A 25737-nucleotide genomic window follows, 5' to 3' on the forward strand; every position below is an offset into this window, starting at 1 on the left:
GTGTGTCCCCTCAGGAGCACTTTTAGGAGGCGATCTCAACAACTCGAACGGAGCCTGTCCAAGCCCAGTGGGTGAGTGACGCCGCACGTGACCGACTGTCCCCGCAGAGCCACCAGCCGCTGCCAAGAAGCTTCCCGATACGCCACGAGGGTAGTGTGCCTAGGTTTCCCCAAAGCAGCCCGAGCTCTGGGTAGCAAATGCGGCCTCGAAAGCTAGCAAGGATGTGCCATGCCTTCCACGTGATCTTGCGCCCCCTATTGCATTCTGAGCGAGCCTGTTGTGTTCTCAGTCAGTTGAACAACGGCAGTCCTCCGTGCTTGACCGTAGCTCTGCCGTGTGCGGCTTGGGGTGACTCGCGGTATGAGATGGAATTGCATCCTCGGTTGAGGCCAAGTCGGAAACCGCTAAGCAAGAAAAAGCTCGATAGGTTGTGTGACAACTGTCAAGCGCACGCGTGGTCAATAACACCACGTTTCAGTGCTTTTCTAATAGAAATCACAGATGAAAACCCAACCCCCCAGGCATTTGGAACCGAAACCAGGACGATTACAGCAGCGTGGAGGCAGGTGGGAAGCGGCAGGGCGTGTGAATGAGGGCCGAGGACGGCCAGCCGTAGTCACAGATGCCCTGGATAGCGGCGGAGGATATAAACAAACCGTTTGAAAACAATTTCGTGGTCACTGTGTCCATCCAAGCGGTGTCTGCGTCTCGGGCCTCGCTGGACCTGGAGTCCATGCTTTCAATGGGGCCTACTTTATTTTCTGTGTAGCAGTTGGCCAGGCGTAGGTCCTATTGGCACTACCCAGCCCCGCAACTGCACACCTCTCTGCTACCTTGTGACCCTGGCTAGAGGGAAGCTGCCCGTAGTTGGCGAACTGCTGAATTATTCCACGCTTCCACTAGTGATCCAGCCCTTGAGCCCCAAGGATTCGACCGTGAGATTTGCTAAGAGTGTGTGGATCGCGCGATTGTGCCAGAATTCTGTGATGTGGCCAAAAATTACTTCCCAGTCCAGGCAGGTGCTTAATCTTGGGTGCAACAGTGTGCTGGCGCCAACTTTGCAGTCCCAGAGGCGCCCGTGAGGTGGTTGGAGGAAAACAGTGTTTGTGGGGGAGTTGCACTTTAGGGATTGCTAGAGAGGCTGTGAAAATGGTCTCGTGAAAGGACCAGGTCTGTCAGACTCCTGAAAACATGCGCTGTCCCATGATCTGATGTTCTTCTCACGCTGTCAGCAGGGCTCAGACAATGTAGGGAGGACTAATGTATGTATATAATAATATGGTCCATCCTAATGCAGAACTGAAAGATCAAGAAAGGGAATTTGCAGCAGTGTCTCTGCTCTCTTTCTCTCTCTCTCTCTCTCTCTCTCGCTGTCCTTCCCCCCCCCCCCCACCCCACACACACTGCAGCCTGTTTATGAGAACACTGGTAGGGGCTCTTAGTGACCTTCAGCTGTCCACAGTGAACAGGTGTGGGGCAATGTCCAGAGAGAGAGAGAGAGGGGGGCAGGGGGCGCATGAATGGTCGAGACAGACACCTCTACAACCCCTCCCCCTCTCTCTCTTCTCTCTCCTCTCTCTCAGCTGTTCACTTATATCCAACTCGCCCAGCCCTCCCTGCTCTGGCACTGTGGAGCATCCTGACTAAGGTCTGGCTAGACATAGGCGCTAACAAAGTTCCTATATTGCCAGTATGCCAACTGCCAAAATAACTTGACCGGAAAGTGGCTGCATGTAAAGAAAACGGGCATTCCTCTGAGTGGCATGGATCTACCTGTCAGTGGAGAAGATGGGGCATTAATGCCACACGAGGGGAAGTGGGCTTTAAAGGGGCGCATTTAAGCTGAGCTACACCCCTATGCCCTCCCCTCGCTCCTCGCCTCCCTCCCTGGCTCCTCAGCTGTTGCTCTGCTGGCCGAGGCTCTGGGAATGTCACTATTGACGTCACCCAGCATTCCTTGCATGCTTCCTCCCCAGGCCCACAGGAATGGGATCCAGTTCCCAGCCCGATAGGGAGACGGAGACAGGCTCCGGGGGATCGTATAGACAAGGCGGCCAATGGGGTTATTTGTGTCGGGGGGAGGGGGGGTTTGCCTGGCAAATGCAGCCTGGCCGAGCTCACTCTTTGCTGGGCGATGAGAAAATCGAGTCCCAGGCCTTGGGGCATAATACATGATAAATAAACACGAAACTCCTCACTTTTATTCAGCATCCCCACCCGCCAGCCTTCACCCTAGGGACCTGTGATACTGACAGCAGAGGATTTTGCCTGGATTTCAGCTGCCAAACGTGATATCTAAGCATGTTCTGGTAGTGCCGGGACCGCCCTCTCCTCTCCATCTGCCATTCCGAGTTCCCTTGTCTTTCTTCTGCTGCCCTTGTTCCTTCCCCCCCCGCGTTGTACAAGCGATCTGAAATGCACTCGGGGGTGTAAACGGAGAGAGGCTAGTCATGGCCCTGGAACGGTGCAGCACTGCCCTATATAGTCCGGTACTGGGGCCACCACCCTCTCCCACGCCTCTCCGGTGACTCATAGCATGGCCAGGCTGCCCCTCACACCGGCCTGCAGGGGGCAAAGGTCGGGTCAGGTGTTGCAAACAGTAAGGGATTCAATTAGTTCGTTAATCGTTTAGTGAGTGAATCGGTCTGTCAGTTAGTGTGTCCGTCACTGTGTGAAACATTGGTGAAAGACCAGCAGGTGGCATTCTCTCTCTCTCTCTCTCTTTCCAGTCTGCTATTAGTAATGGGGCTCTTTGGGGTTTTGCATGGCAACATCCGTGTTTAATCCGCCAGGAACTCATTTCATTGAATTAAATGAAAAGTTTGATCTCATTTACTTACTTCATTTGTAACCATGTGTGACTTTTCCGGAATACCACATGGCGACCCCCTGGTTGGGGAAACCCTGCTGTGCTAAAAGACCATTACAATGTCTCTGTTACTGATCAGTGTTGATGTGTCTCTGTGTCTTAGCGAATGGGTACATCAGTGCCAGGGCGTCGCCAGGCCTCCTCTCGGTATCCAACGGCAACAGCTTGGGGAAAGTAGTCCCGGCCAAGTCCCCGCCGCCGCCCAGCCCGCAGATGGTGAGCAGTCGCAAGCCCGACCTCCGGGTCATCACCTCTCAGAGCGGCAAGGGCCTCATGCAGCTGGTAAGTTGACCCTCCCTTCTGTCCAGTCTGGTCCACTTTCAAGTGCAAAAAATCTCCCCAGAGATTCTGTTCACCTTTTTCGGTCTGAAGTGTTCAGTTGCTTGGAGGTGCGGTGGGAGGGGGGAAGCAATTTAATGTCGCACCCGTGCCTTGGTTAAAGCCCAATAGCAGAGTACATCCTGTAGACACCTTCCCCTGGACACCAGCTGGGGAACAGGATATGCTCAGGGGTGGGACTTGGGGTTAGCAGCCTATGCGGTGCTGAATTAACCGCCTCTTGCCCTTCTCTCCCGTCCTCTTCCCTCCATGCAGACAGATGAGGATCTGGAGCTGGTGAGTGAGGTGCATAGCCCGGCTGTCGTGTCGTGTCGTGTCATGCCGTCTCTGAGGGCCATATTCACAGCGCACCCGCCCGCACGTGCTCAGTCCGAGATCCGCTTCTTGTACCGAATCACGGTCCGCGGTGCTGGGAAGTGGCATGGCGTCTTGTTTCCATTCCAGCCAGCCATTTATTTCTCTCTTGCCTTCATTCTTCATTTGAAACCGCAGGACTCTGTTTTGGTTCAGCCGGGCCTGGCGGCGGGTGTGTAGTGAATGAAGCCCTCGGAGCAATGGATCTTTGAAAAACAACAACACACAACCCAAAAACAGCAGATTGCATCCTGTTGTCGTCATTCCCATCACAGTCGAGGTGTCCTTGCACCCAACGGGGCTGGACAAGCCCCCGGTGAACCCTTTCGTGGTGCTCCTTTTAGCCATTTAATCATCGTAGTGCTACTTGTGTTCCATCTGTGCTACTTGTGTTCCATCTCTACTGCTTGTGTGAACGCTCCAAGACTTAAAACCCAAAACGTTTTTTTTTTCCAATCAGTGCATGTTTTTTGTGTTTGTGTTTGTGTCCGTATCTGGCTGTCAGTGCTGGAATGGTGTGTGCATCCCTCTTGCGCAATGCTGTCCTATTATTGTTATTATTATTATTATTATTTTTTATTTTTTTATTTTTATTATTATTATTTATTTATTTATTTATTAGCCAGTGCTCTTGTCCAGGGTGACTTACAGTTGATACAACAAACATTTTAAAGCATCACAAAAGTGCGGCAGTATAAGCCATACAAAATACAATATACAATACAAACCTACACACATTCCCGATAAAAGACACAGCAGCTTTAGTCGTGCTGTGGTTCACTGCATAAGCAAAATTTGACCCTGACCTGGTGCCCCATCACTGTGTTGATCCGATGGAATTCTGTTCAAACTCTGTCCCGGTTCCGAAGTGGCCAGAAACACTGTGGGAGACCTCTGTTTGTATTTGTATATAGATCCAATCGGTCACTGTAGTTTGTCTTCCTTTCCTTTCCCGAATAACGCCTCGAGAAATGAGATCAACAATGAGCAGGGAATTCCTTGGATTATAATCGGAATTTTAAAAACAGCACAATGGGAACTAGAATCGACTAGATGGCACTCGGGTGGAATTGGGATCCTGCAAAGAAGGGACAGACACTTGACTTTGGTTCACATTGCCGACTTCAAATCCCAGACTGCCTGTGTTTAAACCAGTTAGGCCCCGTTGCCGTTTATTCCTCTTCCCCGCTCTGGCACCTAGTTGAGAGCTCCTCCCTGGTCCCTCGCATTGATCTTGTGAACAAATGGAGAATGACAAATCAAAAGCTTCTTCTTTCCTCATGTAAAATGGCCCTGTTGTCCTCCTCCCCACCAGCGCAAGCTTGGAGCGAGGAGAGCGGTACTAATCTGATTGGTTAGTTTTCAGACTTGACTAGATTTTAGTTTCTCGTCTCGCTTTGCTCCCAGCTGCAGGTTCAATGCCGGATCAGCAGTTCTCTTGATTTTGATCGATTAGGGCAGCAGCTGCCTAGAATTCTTTAAATGTCAGTTTTTGGCGGAGGACGCGTCTTTTTTTAATTTATTTTTTATTTCCCAAATAGGTGACACTTTCCCAAGGGTGGGGTGCTGAGGCTGTTCTGTGTGTGTTTATCGATCTCTCAGAGCTGTGCACCCCAAGCAGATGGCTAAACCGTGCACACACCAGACAGGATATGAAAAGGCTGGGAACTGAGGTGGACTTCATTGCATGGGAAAGGATTAATCGTATCTCTCCCTCTCTCTCTTGCTCTCCATCTCCCAGAATGCTCAGCGCTTGGCGGGCTCTCAGGTGACGCAGCCCTTGACGACGCCGGTGGTCTCCGTGGCGACGCCCAGCCTCCTGACGCAAGGCCTGCCATTCTCCGCCATGCCCACGGCCTACAACACAGGTAAAGGGCAGGGTTGTGCCGTGGGTGCCAGCCCAGGACGAACGCTGACTATTTTATTTTATTTTATTATAATTGTTATAGTTACACTCATTATTTAGTGGACACCTATCCAAGGGTAACTAATGACAGCAGTCCCTGCATACGCATACACATCGAAGCCAGCGAATTAATATGCATTATGTGTGTTTAATTTTAGCAGACAGGAATAAATATGTATGGAACTTTGTCTCCCTCTCTCCCTCTCTCCCTCTCGCAGACTATCAGCTGACGAGCGCAGATCTAACGGCTCTCCAGGCTTTCAGCTCACCGGGCGGCCTGTCACTAGGCAACATCTCCACATGGCAACAGCAGCAGCCGACAGCCCAGCAGCAGCAGCAGTCTCAGCAGCAGCAGCAGCAGCAGCAGCAGCAGCAGCAGCAACTCAGCCTGGCATCGCTCAGCAGCCTGGTGTAAGTACCCCCCGCTCTCCAGCACAGCGCCCCCTGGCCACACACCCCCAGAACTGCATGCCCCCCCCCACTTCCCCAACCCCCCCCCCCCCCCCCCCACGTGAGTTAAACGACTGTCTGCTTGCTTGGTCTGTCTACCTTTGTTCGGGGTCGGCAGGGATCCGCAAGCCCCTTTCCTGGAGAGCCGCGTTTACAGTAGTCGCATCCGCGGAAACCCAGACAGTAACCTGGCTGGCAACCCCTGTTCCATTTCGGTTCTTTTCCGTAATGGCTCAATCGGAGTGACAGATAGGCCGAACGAAAGGCAGTCGTACGGGTGGAAATGTTGCGCTGTGGCTCTCCGGCGGCAGGGCGCTGCAGACCTCTCGCCCCCCATCTTCAGGAAGGCAAGGGGGTCCCAACTCTCACCCCTCGAACTCTCCCCCTTCCTCTGCTCCCACCTCGCACAGTCATACTTACTCCGCGAACGTGGCGACATAACAGAATATTACAAACCACAGCAGGCCATTGGGGCGTCTCGAAGCTACACTTCCTGTAGTGGAACCAGCTGAGAACACTGGCACCATTCATTCACCATTCACTGGTACCTAAAGACCAAAACAGGACTTTAGTTCATGGACCCTGCTGTTATTGATTTATCAGAAAGCAGACATTGCTATAGTTATCAAAATGAAATAAAAAACACACGTTGTTGTTGTTTTTGCAATGCTGAGACACACACCCTGCATTGAAGGCTTAGGGGTCTGCTCGTTCCTCCCACGCACTGTCTGCTCTCGTGCCTCAGCCAAACTCTACAGAGGATTAATTATTTCTACAGAGTGGGCAGTGATATCGGTCTCTAACGGCGACCTCTGTTTTGTACACGTTCGATTATGCTCGACCGATCTAAATGTCACCAGGACATTGAGCTGCACCATTGACATTTCTAGTGTCGCCTTCTCTGGGGCTCCCTGGCTGGTTGGTAGCATACAGTATGTACGGTGACCCTCAAGTGACATTTTCCCAGAGGTGTGCATTCTTTACAAGACTAGACACGCCTAGGCAATTTGTGTTTCCTATACGACGCACACAGTTTTTCTGGATTAACCCCTCTTTCCTAAATGACGTAGAGCCCTATTCAAATACGCACCACCTGTTTTTTGTAAAGTGATGCTCAGCACTTTTTTAAAGATGTCAGTTCCCATCGGACACCGCACTGGTGAGGGACTCCAATAGTCGGAATGCAAATGAACCATTAAATCTGCAGAACTTGTTGGGGGGGGGAACAAATCTTGATATCGACAGTTTCTAATTCAGTTCAAGTCTAAGTGTGATAGGTGCCCATTCCAGTATAGTCTTTTCCTTCACCCATGCTCCCACAAGCCCCCTGACATTTTGGAATGAGCAGTGAATAACTCAAAACCCTCTTATCCTATGAGCTCCGTTTTGTGCTTGGCTGTCGTGTTGGCGTGAAGCTCACAGCCTGATTTTGTTTGGCTTGAGTGTTTTGTCATGTTCTGGGCCTCTGCATCCACCCCCTCCCCTCCTTCTCTCATTGCCCAGAAAAAAAAGATACAGGACATGAAGCGCTCCCCACGTTTTAACACTTGTGTTTGGGATGAGCGAGCATGCGTGTGTGAGAGCGTGTGTGTGTGCATGTGTGTGCTAGTGAGCCTCAGAAAGAACGAAAGCGCTCTCTGCCTTTTCTTACTCCTGTCACTCCGTCAGGTCTGCGCCACTCTCTTGCGCAGCTCAAGCTTTGTCCCTGTCACTTTTGCTGACCCCCACACCCCGTGACTTTTTACAAACATTTAGTGAGCTTTTAGCAGTTGCTGGTTTGTGGCTTTTCCTCCCTCCACCCTACACACACACACACACACACACACACACTTAACACAACAGCTAGGCAACTTAGCACGGTGCTACCAAGTCTTTTGTCTGTAGCTGTGTGGTCAGTGTTGCCGGGTTACCTGTTTTTTCCCAAGGTACTTTGCTGTCCTTTCCTGTGCTCGAGTGTTTCTTCTGCGCTTGTTTGTCAGCCATCCTCTCCTTGGGAAAGAAGATGGGGTGGTTTCCAACACCGAGCCTTTCTTTATATTGTTAACTTTTCCTGGTTTCCCTCCCTGCTGCACTTCCCAAATGCAGTCCTGGAAAATTCACTAACAGTTCCAACAGCTTTTAAAATTTGTGTTTGTTTGCTTTTCCATAGCATCTAAAACCCTTTGTGCATCCCACATTATTGCAATAACATTAATAATAATAATAATAATAATCTGGGCTGTTTAGTGCATTCAGGGTTCTGTCGAGGAAACGCTGCTTGTCTTTTGGTTTGTGTGGTGACTCTCTGGTGTGACCTGCTGCTGGTTCATTATTCTAGCTCATCTCAAAAACTGGGGGGACCCAAGGCCCCCGGAGCACCTCAGTGGGGGGAGGTTGACTTGAAGGAAGTGCTGGGAGGAAGCATTTCACAGTTGCGCGCAGCCAATCAGAGTCTGGGCCCGTCTGTGATGCCTCGCTCACTCCCAGGCTTGTGCAAAGCTGATATGCGCCCCACCTCCCCGGCCTCTCCATTTAGTCCCATTCCTCCTTTTCTGTTCCTTTTTGGGAGACTGGAATTGTTAAACGACTGGTGTAAAAAAAGAAAAAAGAAAAGCAGAAGTTACATCAGACATTCACCTTGTGCAGGGGCTCAACTCGAGTTCCTGGTGTCCAGGTTTTTGATTTAACCAGGATGGATTGGTTTGCATCAAAAATAAGTACTCACATTGTTAATTCATTATATTATGCAAACAACAAACGAAAAAGACTTGCTTAAATCAAAAACCTGGATCGCTTCTAAGTGAACAGAGTTTGGAACTGTAAACTCACTAGCTTAAAGAAGAAGAACAAATATTTGATTACCGGTGATATTCGCTTAATTTTGAAAGTGTGATTTGTGCTTTTTGAAGGTGGCCGCTGTTTTCTTGTTTGTTTGTTTGATTGTTTGTTTGTTTTCTGCCACGGTTGTGGTGTTAATAGATTCCTCCGTGTGCCCCTGATTCCTCCTCTCTCTATCTCTCTCTCTCTGTGTCCCTTATCTCTCTCTGTATCTCTGTCCGTCCGTCTGTCTGTCTCTGGAGTTAAAACCTGCCAATTTTTCTCAACAGTATGACATCTCAATCAAATTCCCTGTTGGGGAGGGAAGAGGGTGTCTACTGGTACTGTACTCCTTTTCCATCTTTCTAGAACCCACAGGACGTTTAAAGGGGTAGTGCACCCAGGGGCTCCTTCCTATCACAGTCCCAGGGGTCTGGCATCCACCCAGAGCTGGCCCCCCTCAGCGTCGAGTCTCCATCCGAGACCATTCTAGCTGATCGGCTAAACTGCTACGCCAACTTAGGGCTGAAAGAACTTTGACCTACCCGCAAATTGTCCAAATTACCAACCTGTACCCTATTGTTTAATTTTTTTTTATCAGTTTGAAGTTGTCGAAAGCGGCCTCTGACAATATTATAATCTGCCATCAGGTACAAGCTAATAATTTGCGATTTGTGAGTAGATTGGTTCAGACCTTCTTTGGACTATGTACACTGTATAACAAATAAAATAAAAAATCCTGTAAATTTCACAGTAGATCACTGGAAGCAGAGTTGTCAATAAGTTACAAGACTTTTTATAGTAACACAATCACTGTAAATTGTCATACTGTTAATGTGACAGTAACAATTTGGGGTAGGGTACTTCAGGATTAGTGCTACTCCAGGTCCTGGACTGGCCTTTCATTGTAGAAATTAGTGTTTTACCCCCTGAGTCACTATGCCACCCTGTGGAATGTGTGATTTAGCGACCAGTACAGCAATGTCAATGATAGATCTGGTTCCAAAGTTTTCAAGTTTTGACTCTACCCACCAACTAAATACAAGTAGAAAACAACAGGCATTCCATATAGCCAGACTGCTAAATGTTGTACCAGACAATGGGTGTCCTCAAAAACCCAGTAATATACAATACCTTACCATAAAAACCTCACATCGTATTTTACAGGTGAATTTACATCATTTTTTAAATTTTTTTACAGTGTACAGTTAGAGAGATATAATCAGGGACAATTCAGCTCTTCTGTAATCCAAATTGGGCTGACATTTGATGATGATGAAGAGATCAATAGAGCCCTGTTTGGCTATATCATTGGATTTTGTGTGTACCACTGTACTCCAAAATGAGAACTGGCCGCTTGGCCATCAATGCTCATCTTGTACTGGAGGAAGGAATTGGAGCCCCCTTCTGTCTTACCAGCCATGGGCACTAAGATGCATTGGTCAGAGAGAGAGAGTGAGTGAGAAAAAAGGCCTGGTCACTATCTACCCCTTTAAACTGTCCTGTTGTACAAAGAAAACATAGAATTTGCTGATTTGCTTGGAAGTGTCCCGTTTTGTTGTGAGCTCATGGTGAAGCTGTGAAAGGGGCTGTGTGTTGCACCACATAAGGGAGTTTCCTGTCTGAATCCAGTGGTGTCTCTCGTCGATGCCTGTTCTTTGGATCTACTGCTTCCCATTTTGTTTCCAGTGGCTTTTGCTGTAAAGGGGTGTGTGTGTGTGTGTGTGTGTGTGTGTGTGTGTGTGTGTGTGTGGCTGTGAGGTCGCAGTAGGAGTTTGTTATACATTATATTTGGGTGCTGGTTGAAAGTATATTTTGATATTGGATGTGATTTTGCTGTTATTTCATGTGTTGACTCTTGCTTTGATGTGATAACTCTCTCCTGCCTTGTTTTATTGTACTGGGCCAGGCTTATGCTTTTCAACATGAAGCAAAACAAAAAAACTCCAAAAAAATAAATCCTCTAAAAAGGCGACTTGGATTTCAATAGGGGGAAATCACACGGGGAAGCATTTCAGTGTCGGACACACTGCCGGATGAGTTTTCTCTGATTGTGGCTGTTTCTATTCTGTTTGAATTTAGCAATATGAACCTGTCTTGGTGAATGTTGCGTCATAAGTTGATTGTATTAAATCACCTCCACCAAAGATAGTTCAGCTTTAATACTAGGCCTTCAGGGACAGGATTTCGTACTTCTGCTGACACTAAAGGCTTCCCCCACCCACTTCCTCATAGATCCTTAATTATGATAATTTTCAGAAACCGTTTTTGTTAGTTTTTTTGTCTAAAGCAACGTGTTCAATAACCCAACATAAACTCAGTGGGGCTCCCCTATGCCCATCGCCTAAGATCTAATTGACATTGTTAAGTCCACGTCCATTTCTTAATTAAGTCACACTCGGCTGATACTCAAATGTTGTTGTTTATTTGGTTGGTGTTTTTTTTTTCTACCCGCGCTCTCATTCAAGAAAACGGCTCCCCTCTCCCTCTGGGACAGATACAATCGGTATAGTGACCTAATGCAACATATCCAATGAAGAGTCTGTTTATGTTCCACTTAACTGAATACAACTGTACGGAATTGCGATGAAGTTTCAGAATTGAGAGCTACAGGTGCCACAGGTGTTCGACGAGTGTGAATCCTTTCATTTATCTATGAATGAATAAATTATGTATTTATTTTCTGCTTACTTGTCCTCAAAAATAGTTTTAAAAATGGCACTTTGGGCAGGACTAAAAGGTTGAAATCTGGTGGTCTTGACACCGGTACAACACAACTGCAAGGATTAGGGTGAGACCCGGCATGAATCTTGAGTCGTGGCATCCTGTGGTCAGACCTAAATGTGTGGTAGGCGGGTTGCCTTACTGGACCAGGTAGCTATAAGAGCCAACAACGGGCTCAGAGTAACAGGCACTTCCTGATTCCTCGGGCAGTTCTACAGTGCTCTGCAGCATCTGTTTGGCAAGCAGGGAGTGCGTGTTGGCGAGAGTGAGTATGTGTGTGTGTTCTCTGCATGCGTGTGTGTTTCGCGTGTGTCAGGGCCTGTGTGTCTGGCATGGGTGTTATTGCAGATAATCTTACACAGGTTGCGTTATTTGGGTCGGAATACGATAATTATATCAATTACACATGCGTGTGCAGAGATGACAAATGGACATGGTTGCCAAGAAGGAACTTATCCGCTGCACGCAACCCCTTTTCTAAAAACAAATTTTATTGTGTCTGCTTGCTCAAACAGGCCCGGCAATACACAAACACAAAGTCACTGATTCAGTTCAGTTGAAGCTGTGCAGGATAGCTTGGTCTCCCAGCTTTCGTAGAATAAGATACACGTTGACGTTCACCTGAATGGTACTAGCTCTGTGTGTGTATGTGTGTATGTGTGTGTGCGTTCGTGTGCGTGTGATTGGATTCTGTGCTTTAATCCACTCAGTACACACAAACACACAAACGCATAGACTTAGCCAGCCAGGGCCACAGTGCCCCCTGGTGGAGCCTCTGCCAATGCAACAGTGCCTGTCCCAGATCTTAGTGTAGTGTAGTGGTTGGTGCACTGGGCAGAATCCTGTACAAAATAGCTCTGCAAATATGCAAAGCAAAACAAAAACAAATCCTCTCTTTCTTCTCTCTGTCTCTCTCTCTCTTTCCCTCTCTCAGGCCTACCAGCCACTTACCTCAGAGCACCACCTTGACCGTCAACACCAACCCCAATGTGAGCATCAAGTCGGAGCCGGTGTCGCCCAATCGGGACCGCAGCACCCCGTGCTCGTCCGCTGGCAGCGTGCTGACGGCCGCCCAGTACCCAGGGGCCCTGCGCCTGGACCCCACTGGCCGCTCACCCGTTGACAGCCTGAGCAGCAATGGCAGCTCCTTCGACGGCAGCGACCGCGACGATGCCCAGCCCCGCCTGGCCGACCCCAGTTTCGGGGGCCAGGGCCTGGGGCTCCTGCGGCCCTCGGGGGAGACCGACCAGGAAGGGGCCAACGTCAAGCGCATGAGACTAGACGCCTGGGTCACATAACGTGCCACACCCCCCCCCTACAGCCCAGCCCACCCTCGCCACACCTCCCTCCTCCCCCCACATCACTGCTGTCACCCCCCATCCACTCCCACCCATCCCCAGCACAGACACATGACACACGCTCACTGGCACAGAAGCGTACTTACACATACATGTCCCCCCTCCACATAAGGGCCACGGAAAGCCTTGAAAACCAGGGATAAGACAACACCGGTAGGTGGGTGGGTAATTGACTCGAGGTAGGGGGTGTGGGGCAGGGGGGCTTAGAATCCTAAAACTGAATCCTGAGATCATTCACTTATCGCGCTTTTCCAATTGGTGAGGGGCGATTGGTGCTGCCGCGTGGATAGGACAGCGATGATCTCGAGAAGGGAATTGTCCTCTGTTTGTGCAGCGCCTGGGGAGAATGTGGATCTTTGGGTGGGTGGGGATTGGCGGAGGGGGAGATGGGAAAAGGACATAGAAATAGACAGGAAGTGGGCCTACGGGAGCCTCTGGAATCTATCATCTGTCCCATTGCTCAGTGATCAGAGTGGACAAGCTTGAGAATCGCTGATTGGTCAACGTGTTAACCAATCGTGGCAGTCCCTTACAGAGTCTTTTTTTTTTTTTTTTTTACAGTACTGTTCTGTTATTAATATTATAAGTGAAGTATATAGTAGATTTGCGAAATTCAGGCCTCAACCGCTTCTCAGATTAGTTATTTCCCTCTCTGTCACCCCCCCCTCACACAAGCACCGCGACAAGCAGCAGAGACACCTTTAAAGTCACCTCGCCTGTTCTGCAAAAACAGAATTCTGTGCACGGGGGTCGACACAAAACAGTCGCTGGCTTTTTATTGGCTTTTTTAGAGCTGTACCGTTTGTCTGCTCTGGGTGATTGGGGGCTGTGCTCTCTGGAACCCCCGCGCCGTTGTTGAAGAGCACACCCCACTACCGCAGGCACAATCACGACACGGTGACCGGTCTTCGGCCTGAAGGAGAGCAGTATCCCTTCCACGAGAGGCATGTGAAGCAGCGGGAGACGGGAGGGTTAAATCTGCGGACTTGTAGGCTTCGGGGGGATGGGGGCCTAGTGGGGTTGCAGGTAATCGGGTATATCTTGGACTTGGTCTGTGGATTGTTTTTTATTGACACCAGCTTGGGACAGTGCGGGGACTAGTTATGGTTGGCTGTCTGGTGTCCCGCTCTGCTAAAGCCTTCATGCACAGACTTTATTTTAATTTATTTTACTCTATTTTAATTATTTTGCTCTCTCTCTCTCTATATATATATATATATATAAATCTCTCTTCATTACTCTCTATGTTTATAGATATATATTTATTTATTTTTCTTGTGATTGAAGTTTGGGAGCTCAGGCATTAGAAGTGGTACTGCTTTCTTTTAGTGGCCGGTGCACCTAGGTCAAAAACCGACAACATCCAGTCAGTCTTTTCCAGGATGTCTAGTGAACTGTTATAACGCACCCCAAAACCTGCCCACCCCCTCACCTCAGCCACTTCGCCACTCCCCACCCCCACCCACCCCCCCCCCCCCCCCGACATCCCACCCTCCCTACATTGTTTCCACTCCAAAAGTATCCGGGTATAACGAATTGTCAATCATGTGTTTTATGCCAAGGTTCTCCGTTTTCTTTTTCTCGGTTTTGCAAATTGCAATGAAAATGTAACCTTGGAAGCGTTTTTCTGTTTTGTTTTGTTTTGTTTTGTTCTTTTGTGGGTGCTTGTGTGGGTGCTTGTGTGTTTGAGCGTGTGCGTGTGCGCGTGTGTGTATGTGTGTTGACATGCAAACACATCCAACACACGCACACACGACGGGCCTGATGCCAACCCTTCTCCAGTTATGATTTTGAAAGATGGGATTAATTTCACACACACACATACACACACACACACACACACACACACACACACACACACACACACACATATCTATGTTGTTTTTATTCTCTTCCCATAACTGAATCAGATTTTTCTTTTCACATTTCTTCCCTGTTGATCTTTTTTCTTTCTGGGTCCCTTCTGGCTGCTAAAAACTAAATCAGGTGATTCTCTGTTAAAATCGAAAATCAAGTATCAATGAGTATTCTTAGACGCGGTTTGGGGGTGGGGGCGGAGACCAGAGGAGGAGCTTGTATTTTGTTGGGGTGTTGTTTGTGGTCGGGAGTAAAAAAAAAAACAAACAAAAAAAAAAAAAACTAAAAAGAAGAGACGGAAGACGGTGGCTGACAAAGATCTATGTATATACACCTCCTTGTGCTCTCAGTGTTCCTGTACAGCCAACTTAGCTTTCTTTTCGTAAGCAAACAGAGAAGCGTCCTTTCAGCGATAGTTGGTGGGTGGGGGGTATATATTTATAAAATTTTAGACAACATTCAAGCTATGTAGGTTTTTAAAGAGAAAATCAGAGATACAGATGTGTGTATTGTGAATGAGAGGGTAGACATTAGGGATATATATATATATATATATATATATTCACATATATTTTAAAGGTTATCCCTAAAGTAATGGTTGAAAAATATGCTGTTGATTCTCAGTGGATCTGTCTCTATATTTATGTATGTGTATATATATATATGTATATATATATATATATATATATAATGTGTGTGTGTGTAATATGTTTCGGGCAAAGATGTTGCTGTGGAGAGGAAGTAGCATCTGCAATTTTGCTGAACCGGTGATCATTTCAGACGGACTATTGACAGTGGATGGAAAGTTCTTTCTTTTTTTCTGCCCACCATCCCTTCATCGAAAGGGTTTGGCACGGCCCATCCGCGGGGGGAGGGGGGAAATGTTTTGCTCGTGGTTGATGATGTAATGTCTCATCTTTCACCTCTCTTTGAATTCCCCTTTTTGTGTCTCCGACTTCCTCCTCGCCTTGCCCATCCTATCTGGCTGATTGATGCCTGTTCTGCTGCCCTATTTGATCTCTTCTGACACAGACACTGTGGGGGGGTTGGCAATAAGGGTTACACATGCTAGATGGCCCAGTGGACAAACATTATTGTAGCGACTGTAACGAAGTCTCATAGTCCGTGTTGTGCACTTCCGTTCCGCTCAGCAGATGTCCGCCGAGTTGTGTGTTTGGGGCAGCGTCGATCCGCCTTGATCCTGGAGTCCCCTTGCGATTTGACCATTTTAGATCCAAGATAGTCTGGTTAGCGACTCCCCTGAAGCCGTAATTAAACTGCATTATTAAATAAGATGCCTTTATAAAAAAACAACAACATAGGATTTTATGGGGCCGGGGATCACAAGATACCCGTATACCTTTTGTGAGTAGCGTCACAATCCCCTGCCTGCTCAGGAGCTGATAAATGGCAGCAGGCCTCATTAAGCTCAATTATGATTTCCCTTTGGCTTTCAAATGAGGAAAGGGAGAGCTGCCAACCAAAACAAGATGACACTGGGATCCAGCAGGACTGGGACTGAGTAGTCTGGCTGATTTTGTGGTACCCGAGTCTAGACGGCCGCTGGCACCAGTGATGGGCGTTTGCAGCACTAATTCCCTTCTCCTGCACACACACACACACACTCACACTCACTTCCTGCTGCTTTGAGCAGCAGACACTGGTTCTTTCTGTAGCCAGTGTGGCGTTTGGCCACTGTTTGGAGAAGTGGGCCTTGAAAATCCCAGCAAGAAACAGGGCACAGGACATGCAGACAGCATGGGAATGGGAAGGATGGGAGTGGGGACGAGGACACAAAACCAAAAACTGCCACTGCTGTTAACTGTTGAAGGTTGTGCCTCGCTGGGAACCCTAGTAAAGGACAAGTTTGCCTCTCTTCCCCCATGACTTTGTAAGCTGTAAAAACATCCCATTTAGTATCACCTGCCATCCTGCCCCCCCACCACACTTTCAATTGTAATCTTCGCCTGGAACATATAGCAAAAAGCTGTCTTTTTTTCATTTGATTTTTCCTTCAGTGGTTGCTGTTGTTGTTGTTTTGCCAAGACGTTTAGGAAACTTGAATTTCTCATGGAAGCTGGAAACACACTCACACACTTTATTTTCCTCTCAGCAGATTTAAGGGTAAAGCCATTGACGTGGATGTGTTCGGAGGGTGGGAGGGGTTTATAAACAGCTGACCGCGTGGGCGGATGCCGGGTGGCACTTTGATACGGACAGAACGGAAGTCGGCACAGATGTGTGCACATGGCGTTGTCCCCCGACTTCCCCACCGGACTGCCACTTAGTGTGGCGTGACGCAGGGCGTTGCGCCTTCACTTCCTCGTTGTATTTCCCACGACTACGGCCTCCCTGCTCCTCGCTCCCACCCTGCCCTCGCTCCCTGTCTGCCAACGGCCACGCCTCCCAAACTGCGACTCACAGTGCTGTCTGCAGGGGGTGCACGTTTGGCTTGTTTCAGTCGCAGCCTCCTTTTCACGGCTCGGCTGTGTACATGATCCGCCGGGGCCAATGAGAAACTGACTTTTTTTTACCGACTATCACATTAAAGAATCGAACCTCGCTTTCCGAGACTCGATATGCATGTGACGGGCCCTTCTTGGTTTTGTTTTGTTTAGCTTATCTCTCGGACGTGAAAGGGAGTGTGAGGTTTGGGATTGGGGGGGAGTGTTTGGCGTCTGACAACGCACACACCGCTAACCCCCCCCCTTCCTTTACTATTGAAATGGTTCTGTGGATATTTTGCCGGACCAGGACAGACTGGGGCCAGGGGAGAGAACACCCTTTAGTCCATTTCACCGCACCTTCTCTTTTTGGTGTTAAGGAATGGGTGGCAGTTAGAAAATCGTCTGAGCGTGGGACAAAACCGAGCAGTGGAGGTTTGCAAGAAAAATGTGGGGAAAAAAGCGACACTAAGCGAGTCAGTCTTATCAACGTGGCTGCGTCCCAGACCAGCCTCGGCGTCGCTGCCAGATGCCGTCCCAAAAAACGCAGCCGGAGCGGCTGTGGCCCCCGCTTGCTGTTGGATCTGAGCTCGCGTCCTGTGTCACTGTTAAGCACTGGCATTCGCAATTTTTGTGTACAGCCCTCTGACTTTCTCTCCTTCTTCAGTACAGAGCTTATCTACAGAAAATCAATGTAATCTATCTGAACGACAATCTTTAAAAAAAAAAAAAAAATGAAAAAAAAAAAAAACGACACCCCTATTAAAGGTGTATTATGATGTTTTTAGAATATCACTCATTTTCTAGTGTTAATTTGTGCTGGTGACAGTTCTATTGTCTTTTATTATTTTTATTATTATTATTATTATTATTATTATTATTAAAGAGAAGCGATGATTTTATTTTCTGCCGTTTTCGTGTAGGGTAGCCGTCATTTGATTTTTTTGATTTTATTTTATTATATATAAATATATATATAAATATTATATATTTTTTCTTGTTTAATTTCGTTTTTTCATTTTGTTATTTTTTGTTTCTTCAAAAGGGGTGTTGCTACAATTGCACGATTTATAAAAAAAAAAATATATAAAAAAATACGCAATTATGATATTAGTAAATATTAAAGGATGGAGGACAGTTAAGAAAAAAAATAAAAAATATAAAAAAATATATAAACAATACCAGTTCAATGCTGCAATTTTTAGTCAAAAATGTAAAATAATGACATACACACGAGATAGTGAAAAAACAAACAACAAAAAAATACAAAAAAATATAAACGTGGATTTTTAATTTATTTCAAACCAGGAAACACAACTATGATTTAAACAATGTAAATGCATGGGAGTAAAACAAACCGGTAATAATCAACATCATATTTTTTTTTTTAAATGAAACGTATTACAAATGAAAAATTAAACCTCAAAAGTTAAAAAAAAAAAAAATGTAGCTGAAAAAAAAAGTTTAAAGAAGAAAATTATAGCTAATATATTGTGTTCGGCTAGTCTGCTTTGAGTTTTGTTGTAAAAAAAAAAATGTTTCTTTTCTGTTGTTTTTGGAGAATGATATACAATTTGTGTATATTTTCATAAACAAAGTATGCACTGATATGTTATTAAAAAAATTCTATACTGCTTTTACAAAAAAAAGTGTTTGTTATTGTACCAAAGTATCCATTTGTTCCTTGAAACCTTCCCTTTTTGCGTATGTTTTACCGTATTTTATATATTAAATAGACAAGTTGACCTAAAAAAAAACTAAGATCTTTTGTCTTTCTTGCAGTAGTTCCAAGTGGATCTGGGATCATTCATTCATTTCTCGACATGTTTTCTGAGTAGACACTGACTAAAATCAGCTCATACACACGGGTCACAAATTAAATTCCATTGTCATCCTGGAAAAGGTGACTCCCATCAGGATAGAAATGTGTCACAATAGGATAAAGTTGATCACTCAGAATAACTGTAATGATTTGCAGTGACCCTTCCCTCTAAGTGGACAAGTGGACCCAAATCATGCCAGGAGCCAGTTGAGCGTCTGTGTGATTGAAGCTCCTGCCCTTCGTGCCCCAATAATGCCCCCTGTTTCAAAGTCACTTAGATCCTTTCCTCTTGCAATCTTCATCCAAAATTGAGGTCAGCTGGGCCTGCTCAGCATTTGTACAAATGCCACAGAGCATGATAATGTTAATTGCTTAATTGTATCATGCAGTACACCTGTTTGGAGGCATCTGCATTCATTATGTTCCTCCACTAATTTATTCTGGTTTTTCCTTTAATTTGTCACCTGTCTGTATATTGCGTAGTTCACTCTTGGCAACAGAGACCTTGGGTGTGAGATTCCAGTCCCTGAAGACAGAGGGAGGGAGTATCTACAGGTTTATTTATGTATTTATTTATTGCAGCAGAAGTGTCCTCCGGCGGGCTTATCGGACGCTTTCACAGATGAGTTTGATGACAGCTGATAACTGCAAATGGGTCGATCTCATACCTTGTCCCCACAGGGCCCTGCAGAGTCCGCAGACAAGAGCTCGATTCATCCAGCTAGGCACTTTGTTTGACCACTTAAGGGACCGGGAGCTGGGCTGGAACCAAAACCAGCATCCCCCCACATCCCCCTTCCCGCTCATCTGTTATTCCCCTTCCTCCCCCAGGTCCAGGGTTCAAGTCCTGGGATCGTTGCCTGGGCCACAGCTCTCCTTCAGACATGTTGGACCGGGCATGGTCCTGCTCCATCCGGCTATTGAATTGCACCGATTTGTATTCCAGTGGGTGCTGTTGTTCTCTGGGGTGACTTTTAGCCACTTGGTCGATTTCTCGCTCCCAGCAGCCCCCCCGATCAAAGCTCATCATTTACATCAGGTTTCAGTCTGGGTTGAGTCCTTTACGAGGAGTGTTGGAATGTTTTTTTCACTAGGAAAGGTGGGGGGGGGGTGGTTTTGTTATTCATTATGCTTTCTTGTTTGTTTTAACTGATAGATCGATAGCAGCGAAACGGGTATCCCTCTGGACTTCCTGCTAAGTAATGGAAATGCCTGGGACTGTTCAAAAGAAATAAGTAAATAAACGGTGACCTGTAGTATCACTCTTTTCCCACACGAGGGCGGCATATCCCTTCAGGACAATGCTGCTTTGAGGAGGCAGTGTTTTATTTAAAGCTACTGACTCAGACTCTCAAAGCACTCTAACCCCCTCCACGTTCCTCAGGTACCACCACGGTTGGCAACGGGGCAGATACAGGCAGAGAGCATAAGAGATGTCCGAAAGAGAATGAATGGAAACGACGACATCTTGCTTTGCTGTTAGAGTTGCAGGGATTTGAGCTGGGTTTTTGGAAGGCGGTTTTGCTTTGATTTGTCACTTAGGAGTCCCTGTCCGATGGGACTCTGGTTTCAGGTGCTGAAATGCAGTCTTCAGTCTTATTGGGTGTCTGTTGTGGACACGCACACATGCGCACGCACACATACATGCACACACACGCACACACACACACACACACATTCACGCACACATACACGCACACACACACATTCACGCACACATACACACACGCACATGCACAAACACACACACAGACACAATGCGTACACACACACACACACACAGACACACACACATACATTCACACACAAAGATGTTTCTTTCATTCCAGGACTCGAGGCATTCAGCTGGGCAGAGAGGAGAAGAAGTAGAACAAAGGAGGAGAAATGAAAGCACATGAAGGAGGTCTTTAGCAAGTAAGAGAGGAATAAGAAGAGTTGAGTAAGTCCAGAGGAATTCACCCTCTCAGCCTGAGCATTATTGAAACTGGGGAGGGCAGTGGGGGGAGTTGGGGAACGGTCAGTCCATATTTCTCTTTCCTGTCTCTCTCTCTACCTCACCTCTCAGCCCCTGGTCTAACTGTACTGCCACAAAGACCCCAATTGGTTCATTTGTATGCTTTTGTTTTCTTTTCCTTCTTTCCTCTTTCGCTATCCTTCCCCTTCCCTGTTTCTCATCCCGCACCTCTCCTTTCTCTTGCCCTCCATGCCAAACGCCAGCGAACCGCCTCGACCAAAAAAGGGCAAAAACAACACAAAATAAACCGAGAAACCAAGCGAAAGCCCAAGTGATCTTGGCAGGGCCCGGCAACAGGAGATAAAGCGTTACACCAAACAGTGAATGCTTATTTTTAAACCGCTGACCTCATCCTTGGTTTAACTGTAGAACAAAACCTCTGGCAATTACTATACTGATATTTAAAGAGGCAGCGATTCCTCTCCCCCTCTGTCCCTCTCTCTTTCTCTCTCCCGTTATCATTTAAAGGGGTTTAGTGACTGTGCTGGAGTTAATTATACTCGGCCACTGGTCTACAGTGCTGGGCTTTTGTGAGTCAGGCTTATTATAGCCGACCGCTCGCCTTGCCTGCAGTGAGGTCATCCCCGAGACGGAGACGGAGACAGGGCAGCTTTTGTTTTTTCTTGGTTTTGTTTTTTATCATCCAATTGCTCTTGGCCGGGCCTGCGGTCTCTCACACTCGATCACGTTCTCCCTGGCAGCAGCAGCTGACCCGGCCCACGCTCCCTGCCTAGACCACGCGAGCGTCCCCTTTGTCCTCCCAGCACTTGTGCTCCGGGACATGGCGGCGCGAGGGCAAGACAGAGGAATGGCACAACCAGCTGCACCCACCGCCGGGCCGTTTGTCATCGCCAATTGGTCTGACCCCCCCACCCCCACAAACACAAAGATACACTCCCACCCTCACTCCTTTGGGGTTTGGAGGGGGTTGTTGAGTTTAAGCTTTTACTCCCGAAGGAGTCTTGTCAGGAGTCACTGACTGGAATCGACTGGACTGGACTGTGGCAGAATCAATAACTGGACTGGACTAGACTGTTACAGAATAAATGACTGGACTGGACTGCTGCAGAGTCACCAACTGGACTGGACTGGACTGCTGTAGAGTCACCAACTGGACTGGACTGGACTGCTGCAGAGTCACTGACTGGACTGGACTAGACTGGACTGGACTGTGGCAGAGTCACTGACTGAACTGGACTGGACTGTTGCAGAGTGGCTGACTGGACTGGACTAATGTAGAGTCACGGACTAGACTGGAGTTGGCAGAGTCACTGACTGGACTGGACTGGACTGGACTGATGTAGAGTCACTGACTGGACTGGACTGGACGGCTGCTGAGTCACTCTGGACTGGACTGCTGAGGAATTTGCATGGGCTTTGCCTGACATTGTGTTGTTGGCCAGGGTTGGGGTCTGATTCTGAAATAAAAATGATAAAAAAGATCTTTAGTTATTTGCCGCTCATGTCTATCTTTACTGAAGACATACATGCAGAAGAAGAGTTTAAGGAGAAAATATGGAATGAGAAGATGTGACTGAGTTAAATTTAGATTAGGGTTACACGGAAGGGTGGAAATTGTTAAACTAGGAATAGAACTAGATGAAGTAACGCATGAGAAAGAACTAGGAGTCTACGTGGACTCCTCACTTTCTCCATCCAAACAATGTGGGGAAGCAATAAGAAAGGCAAACACAATGCTAGGGTATATTGTCAAAAGTGTAGAATTGAGAACAAGAGCAGTAATGTTCAGACTGTACAATGCACTAGTTAGAGCTCATCTGGATACTGTGTACAGTTCTGGGCTCCACACTTCAAGAAAGATATCGCTGCTCTAGAGGCAGTTCAGAGGAGAGCAACCAGACTTATTCCAGGTCTGAAGGGAATGTCCTACTGAGAGACTGAGGAACTGAACCTTTTCACCCTGGAACAGAGGAGACTACATGGGGACTTGATTCAAGTCTTCACAATCATGAAGGACATCGACCACATCAAACCAGAGGAGCTTTTCCAGATCAGCAGGGACACACGGACCCGGGGACACAAATGGAAATTGGGCTTCAAGGCATTCAAGACAGAAAAACAGGAGACACTTCTTCACACAGAGAGGCGTCACAATCTGAACAAACTCCCCAGCGATGTGGCTGAAGAGATAATTTGGGAACATTCAAAAATAGGCTGGATAGGATCCTTGGATCACTTAGTTATTAATGGACACCAAACGAGCACGATGGGTCGAATGGCCTCCTCTCGTTGGTAAACTTTCTTATGTTCTTAAACATTTACATTTATGCGCTTTAGAGAGCATTATTTTGCAAAATTTACCTCCAATTAATCAATAAATTAATTAACATTTAGGTCCAGACTAAAGGCTTTATCTCCGTGTCTTGACTGCTGATCTTCTGTGTCTGAGTGTAGGGGAGGTTTCGGTGTGGATGTTAAACCCCTTGATCAGAGGAAACAGGTGTAGCACATGTTCGCTCCTCACTTCCCCCCCATTTCACTTTCATCTGACTTCCCGTGTGTCTGGCCGGTCGGTCTCCCTATCAGTCTCCGTAGCTCTGTCTTTGTGTCCATCTCTTGTACTATTGTCTGCCTACCTGCTTGTCTGTCTCCCTACATCGACATTTCCACTGTGCTGTGGCAGAAACAGTGTCACAAGCCCCCCATACCCCCTACAGTGCCATGAGTTCAGTGCCGGGGAGTGGCAGTGAGGACGGGTGTCCGTGGTGGAATGTGCCCGGGGTGGGGAGAGGGGCCACCAGACGCACACAGCCGGCCGAGCCCTTGAGCCCCTCTGTCTCAGACAGGATCTCAAATGGCACTGCCAGCTGACACGACCACCTGACACTGCCCTGTCATCCCCCTGCGCCCACCATCCCGCTCTCTCTCTCTGTCACATTCACACACACACACACACACACACACGCACGCACACAGAGACAGTCAAATACGTACTCCCAGATACATACAAGTAAAGGACAAAGTGCATGAGATTTATCAAGTTTCATTTCTCTGTCCATTCATGTCCATTCTATCTGTCTTTCTCTCTGTCTGTTTGTTTATATATTTGTCTATCTGTCTGTCGGTTTATCTCTCAATCTCTCTGCCCATCTCGCTGTCCCTGTCTAATGCTCTGTCTCTCTATCTCTGTCTATCTGTCTGTATATCTGTCTCTGTCTATCTCTCTTCCTGTCTGTCCTGTCTGTGTGATTCTGATGTTTCCCTACGTCTCTTGACAGCAGCAGCCCGTGGGCTCAGGGTGTTGTTTAGGCTGCTGTTATAAATAGTGTGCCTAAGTGCAGCTGGTGCTGGTGATAATAGCCTGTATTGCGAGGGATTGCATCAGCGGCAAGCAGCCCACAATGGAAGTGACCGGCCAGGCGGTGGAACAGGTGCTGTGATTGCACCAGGCTGAGCAACAGTGCTGCCACCATTCCTGCCCTCTGAGAAAATGCTTCCACATGACCGTCCCCCCGAGCCTGCTGGTCGAGGCCCCAGGATAGAGCTGAAGGTCATTTTATCAGAACGGCCACCCCCCCCACCCATTCCCCTGAGAGAGTATGGACTGGAATGGACCTCCTTGAGCTCCGTCCTTTGGATGAGATGTCAAAGAGCTATGCATGACCTGTGGTCTAGTCAGTGACTCGGTAGCAGTATATACCTATGGAGTGCCGTTTGTGCCAAAAGTGTTCAGCCGTCAATTTGGAAGTTTGTTCAGAAATTAATTTGGCTATTCGTCAATCCAGGCTTATATTGGAGTGCAGGTACTATCTTGTCTCAGTTCACACAAAGTCAAACCATATGTTTTTCACGTCTAAATAAGCGTAATATGTCTGTATTATATGCGTTGTGTTAAATGATCTCCGTTATGAAGGCGTTTTTATAGAAAGCCATACAAATCTGCTTGACTGAACTGCTCTGGAATCAGGAATGGACAGTCCTGTTATGTGTTGCTTTTTGGCTTCATAATTTCCGCAACCTGATGTACACAAACTACAATGCAACGGCAGTGTTTCCCTGTAACTTCAGTGGTTCATTTATTTTTTGTAAGTATAATTCAATAAACCAATACAAATATTAAATTACAGTTTGTCTGTCTAAATTCATTACACTTGTAACAAGTGTCAAACATTTCTTATTCAGACGTCTGGAATTTCCAACCCATGCCCGGGAGACGAGGATGGGCCGCTCCAGTCCACCCCATAATCCTCAGAACCAAAGGCATACCTCAAAAATATCTGTGGCACATTAGAATAAATATATACATGATTGGACACTGATATGTTTGAAAAACCATGTATCATAAAAGCACACTAATCAACAACGTAGAATTAAAATATGAATTATGAAAATATGAAGTAATTGTGACTTTCTCTTTGCGTGGAAGTTGGTCTGTTAATCTGGAAGTTTGTCTGTATAAATCTGCATGTTTCATATTAATGAGTAGTCACAATCATGAAAGACCTAGTTGATCAACTGACGTATGGACAAAGTGATAAAGTTCTTGACGGATTCCTGGATGAATTTACGACTCGATGGACAAACTGCTGGCTGAATGGCCAAATTGATTAATTGCCTAATGAATTTTTCGAATGAACTACCAAATTGATGCAGTGATACTTGCGGCACAAACAGCGCAGGTAAACCAGGGTCAGCGACTGCAGCACTACAGTAGCAGTAGTTTCTGCACAGTTGCTTGAAATGAAGACATCTGCTAAATGACTTAACCGCCGTTACCACGAACTGGACCCTTGTGCGGTTTGGGTCGCGTAAGTGTTTCGCAATAGCAAACAGAGGAACCGCA

General features: G+C 47.1%; 1 protein-coding gene across 6 annotated transcripts in view; it reads left to right on the plus strand.

Moving 5' to 3' along the window:
* Window positions 1-18854, plus strand: part of mef2d (myocyte enhancer factor 2d) — a 57717-nt gene extending 38863 nt beyond the window's left edge. The window contains exons 6-12 of one of the 6 annotated variants that reach the window (XM_066721494.1): window positions 15-71; window positions 2973-3151; window positions 3464-3484; window positions 5304-5430; window positions 5687-5879; window positions 9005-9055; window positions 12373-18854. In XM_066721494.1, coding sequence (XP_066577591.1) covers window positions 15-71; window positions 2973-3151; window positions 3464-3484; window positions 5304-5430; window positions 5687-5879; window positions 9005-9055; window positions 12373-12736 — 992 coding nt within the window. In that variant the 3' untranslated portion in view covers window positions 12737-18854. The remainder of the gene's footprint in view (window positions 1-14; window positions 72-2972; window positions 3152-3463; window positions 3485-5303; window positions 5431-5686; window positions 5880-9004; window positions 9056-12372) is intronic. The other 5 variants (XM_066721498.1, XM_066721497.1, XM_066721495.1 and 2 more) reach the window with 5 other exon arrangements.
* Window positions 18855-25737: the final 6883 nt, after the last annotated feature.

Source organism: Amia ocellicauda, chromosome 14 (assembly GCF_036373705.1).
Source record: "Amia ocellicauda isolate fAmiCal2 chromosome 14, fAmiCal2.hap1, whole genome shotgun sequence".
Classification (NCBI taxonomy): Eukaryota; Metazoa; Chordata; class Actinopteri; order Amiiformes; family Amiidae; genus Amia; species Amia ocellicauda.